This window comes from Apis dorsata, unplaced genomic scaffold (assembly GCF_000469605.1).
Source record: "Apis dorsata unplaced genomic scaffold, Apis dorsata 1.3 scaffold_256, whole genome shotgun sequence".
Lineage (NCBI taxonomy): Eukaryota > Metazoa > Arthropoda > Insecta > Hymenoptera > Apidae > Apis > Apis dorsata.
In genome coordinates this window covers 255617-260519 of record NW_006263534.1, presented here as the reverse complement: position 1 = coordinate 260519, position 4903 = coordinate 255617, and the positions used below count along the sequence as shown (strand labels likewise).

At 34.4% G+C, this 4903-nt stretch overlaps 1 protein-coding gene across 1 annotated transcript in view; it reads left to right on the top strand.

Moving 5' to 3' along the window:
- LOC102672015 (Down syndrome cell adhesion molecule-like protein Dscam2) overlaps window positions 1–4903 on the top strand; it is a 107484-nt gene that overhangs the window by 55421 nt on the left and 47160 nt on the right. The window contains 1 exon segment of the mRNA XM_031510752.1: window positions 2500–2686. Within this exon segment, the coding sequence (XP_031366612.1) occupies window positions 2500–2686 (187 nt within the window).

Below are 4903 nucleotides of genomic sequence, written 5' to 3'. Positions count from 1 at the left end.
TTTTTTTTTTTTTTTTTTGACGTGCGTGAAGGTGGATTAACGAATGAAATTTTCGAAACGAAAATTCTTTCTTTCCCTTTGCGCCTTTCTCTTTCACGGACAAAGTTTCTTGTTCTCGTGACAAAGAAACGTAACGACACGCAAAAAGTTTTCGATTTTTCATCGATAGAAGAACAGTTTTCGATTTTTTCCAACCGCGTTTCAAAGGAGTTTCTTTTTCTTCTTCTTCTTCTTCTTCTTCTTCTTCGGCCCATTACCTCAAACGCGACGAGAAAACCGTTTTCACGGTTGTCCGCGCGCGGTGGAAAAACGCTGCTCTCCGCGTATTTTTCCCTATTTCTCCCCCCTCCGCGTTCTCGAATCTCCGCGCGATGCTGAGCATCGCGAAAATCGAACGATCTTTCGCGTGGAAATTGACCAAGCTGGCTCTCTCAAGAGATAAAGGTTCGTATTTACTTTTGCTTCGAGGCCACAGAGTTGGCCATTTTCTAAGTACATTCGTGTATGTATGTATACACGAAGAAGAAGAAAGAAAAGATACGCGCAGAAATATCGTAATTATCGACATATGAATATTTAAATGTTGAAATCGAATCTGCTACTAGAAATACACGATACAATTTCTCTTTTTTAAAATTAATAAAATATTTAATTCGAATGAATAAAATTGTTTCTATTTAAAAAAACGAGAGAGAGATACATTTATAGAAAAAGAATGCGATTTATCGACTCTTTCGACCTCCAATTTTCAATATTCTTCTCGATCGAATTATCAAATAAAAAGAAATCGCGATCTTTCCAATGATATATCTATCGATACATCCAAATTCATCGATATATTCGAGTATATCTACACGGGAAAATAGAGATTAAAACGAAGGGAAATGGAGGAGGGGGTTGGAGTGCAAGTGCAAGCGCACCAGGGACGATAATTCAGAAACCGGAGAAATCAATTCCGGTAAGCCGAATTCGACCTACATTCCGCATCGATTTGACACTACATCAAGCCTGAGATTAAACGGGCTGGGAACCCGAGTGACCGCGTCATCGGCCCGCTAAAATATTTAATTCGAAATCCGTCGGATTAAAAACCGTTTCCCTGCTAGCCCGGCAACCCCTCTCGATTTATGGCCGAATCATTTCCTCTTCGTTATAACGTGAACATCGTTGTATATAGGCGAGGATCAATCGATTCTTCCGCGTTATTTTCGGTGAATGGAAATATCTTGTTCAATTTGAATTATTTTTTTTTTCTTTTTTTTTTTTACACAATTTTACACAATTCTGTATTTCTGTATTTGTTCCAATATGTATGTATGTGCACGCGCGCGATGTATACTGTTGGTATTATGATAATAATGCGAGATTTAATTATCGATTTATTTTTCGCGAAATTTCACGAATATTTAATTTATATGAAATAATCGCGATACGATGCAAATTTGTGAAAATAAATTTGTGTATCGAGAATATGTAGAAATTTATGAATAATTTCTTCCTATCGTCTTTTATATAAATTTGTATTAAAAAAAGAAATTTTAACGTTTTTAACCACCGATATTTTTATATTTATCGAGAGAAAATTTATCAAGCGACACGATATTTCAAATCAAAGTTGGGCGACGAATAAAAATCCTAAGAAAAAAAGACTAGTATTTTTTAACCACCGATATACGATATTTTAAATCAAAGTTGGATGAAATAGAAATCCTAAATTCGTATAAAAAAGGATTTTAGCATTTTTTAACCATTGATATACAATACACGATATTTTAAATCAAAGTTGGGCAACGAATAGAAATCCTAAGAAAAAAAAACTAGCATTTTTTAACCACCGATATACAATACACAATATTTTAAATCAAAGTTGAGCGATGAATAGTAATCCTTCGTATAAAAAAGGATTTTAGCATTTTTTAACCATCGATATATAACATACGATATTTTAAATCAAAGTTGAACGACGAATAGAAATCCTAAGAAAAAAAGACTAGCATTTTTTAACCACCGATTAATTTAAAGTTGGGTGAAATAGAAATCCTAAATTCGTATAAAAAAGGATTTTAGCATTTTTTAACCATCAATATACAACATACGATATTTCAAATCAAAGTTGGGCGACGAATAAAAATCCTAAGAAAAAAAGACTAGCATTTTTTAACCACCGATATACAATACACGATATTTTAATTCAAAATTGGGTGAAATAGAAATCCTAAATTCGTATAAAAAAGGATTTTAGCATTTTTTAACCATCGATATACAATACACGATATTTTAAATCAAAGTTGGGTGAAATAGAAATCCTAAATTCGTATAAAAAAGGATTTTAGCATTTTCAACCACCGATATACAAAATGCAATACGATATTTTTATACTTACGGAGAGATAGAGAAAGGCGAGACGATATTTAAAATCAAAGTTGAATGATGAAATGGTTTGTCGACGCACGAACTCCATTAACGTATATCTATCTGTGTCTTTAATCTGCCCCTCAGCCTGCATTCTGGAACTCGTGGTCGGTCAGCAAGGACCGGTGTTCGTTCTCGAGCCACCAAGCACCCTGGTCTTTTCCAATACCACAGGCTCCCAGCTAAGCTGTTCCGCTCATGGGAGCCCAACGCCGCACGTCACCTGGATAACCAGTCCGGATCAGAGATCGGTCACCGCAGTTCCCGGGCTAAGGTGAGTTAATTAACATAAATTTACTACTTTTAATCCCCTTCCTTTTTAATCCTTTTACCGCGCTCGCCAAAGATTGCACGTACCCGTGCTCCTCTTTCCAAGTTTGACGTGTTTTATTTTTTAGACAGAAAGAAGATAAGAATTTTTCAAAATTTTTTCATTAAAATTTATTTCTACAATGATACTTTTATTTCAGAATAATTAATAACCTTTCCATACATGCTTTGAAATATAAATCTCTCCTCTGTCGATACAAATATCTTATAAATGGAATAATTGGACAGGAATTTTTCAATTTATTAATATTCTATAATATCGTTATAACAATTTTTCCTTGTTTTAACAATAATTTTACGAATGAAACGATTGTTATACTTCAGAAAAATTTATCATCACCATCCATCTCATTTCCAATATATATATATATCGAATTAAATAAATTAATAATCAACGCCACAATAATATTCGTTGTACATCACTTCACGTTCCATTGTATTTATTTATTCAAACACGTTTCCGTGGACAGATACGACGTTGTAAGGAACGCGTGCACAGAGAAAATGGCGGCGGGTTTTCATGGGTTCGGCGTAATTCCTTTATCGCCAGCCAAGTAGTAAGATCCGTATTTTCGGCCGGAAAATTCGCCGATTCCGTAAGAGTGGTTGCCGCGATAGAAAGCGGGTAAGCGGATTAGCGTGGCGGGATTTAGAAGTTGCGAGCCGCTGTAAATTGAGGGAGTTTCGAACGGGGCGGACTTAGCAGGAGGGCGCCAGGTTGAAAAATACGCTTGCCAGCGAAACACATAATTACACGCATTGAACTTTTGATATTAATCGGGGCCAGGATAATTAAGTGGGAAATTCTTCCGCCCGGAACAATTTCGATCTCGCCTTCACTTTGCCCCTGTTTAACCCCCGTTCGTTCAATTTTGTTTACATCGAAAATATGGGACGATTTACGAATATATCGGGGATTAAATTGAATTAGATTTTTCTTTCTGTTTTTGGAAAATAAAAAGTGGGGATAAGTTTCAAAAGCTCGTTCAAAATCTTTATCTTTAATTTTTTTTCCTTTTTTTTTTTTTTTTTGAATTAGATTTTTCTTTCTCTTTTTGGAAAATAAAAAGTGGGGATAAGTTTTAAAAGCTCGTTCAAAATCTTTTTCTTTAAATTTCTTTCCTTTTTTTTTTTTTTTTTAATTTAGTTTTTTTTTTTCTTTTTGGAAAATAAAAAGTGGGGATAAGTTTTAAAAGCTCGTTCAAAATCTTTTTCTTTAAATTTCTTTCCTTTTTTTTTTTTTTTGAATTAGATTTTTCTTTCTCTTTTTGGAAAATAAAAAGTGGGGATAAGTTTCAAAAGCTCGTTCAAAATCTTTATCTTCAATTTTTTTTCCTTTCTTTTTCGTTCGATTTTTCGACATTTTTCATCGATTTTTTTTTTTTGATCGATTATGATTTATATCTCGTCCAACAAGCAAATTTCACGTGTTCAATTTACTCGGGTACTGTTCTATTATCTTCGATCGTGTGATGTCCCGTTGTACTTGTTCAATTAAATACGGTTATACACTAATTACCTAATTAGATATACACCGATGGCCCCAAAAACTGTTCACCTGCGTTTCTGGAACTGGATCATTAATTGATGCGCGCGATGATATATTCTTTCTTCGAATTCTAAATTGAAAACGTAATTGGATTCGATCGTCGGGTACGTAGATAATTTCGATATTTAATTTTGTATTTGTAAATTGACAATGATGAATTTTTCAGGAATCGGTTCGATCGGATAATTCGTGTTTTTTTTTTATATAAAATCGAAGATAAATTTACATTACGAAAATAAGAGAGAGAGAGAGAGAGAGGAAAGAAGAATTTTTATATTATTCCGGAATTAAAATAAGAATTTAAATTCGGAGGGGGAGTTATATGTGGGGGTCACGAAAGGTTTGGTATTATTGGAAGTTTGACGCCACACGTCCGGCAATATCGTAAACGTGGCACCTGGGGAAACCATTTCCTCCCGGTAATTGAAATGTTCCTTATCCAATGGTCGTCTGGTAAGTTTGTCCGCAAGCAGGCGTCCCACAGGAAGGCTGCAAGCCTCTCTCCCTACTTCGATCTCCTTCTAATTCGTTAATGAACGAATTTCAACCAACGAATAATCCCACGAAAGAGTGAAAAATTGTGGAACGAAATCTAATTTCTAATCAATTTTC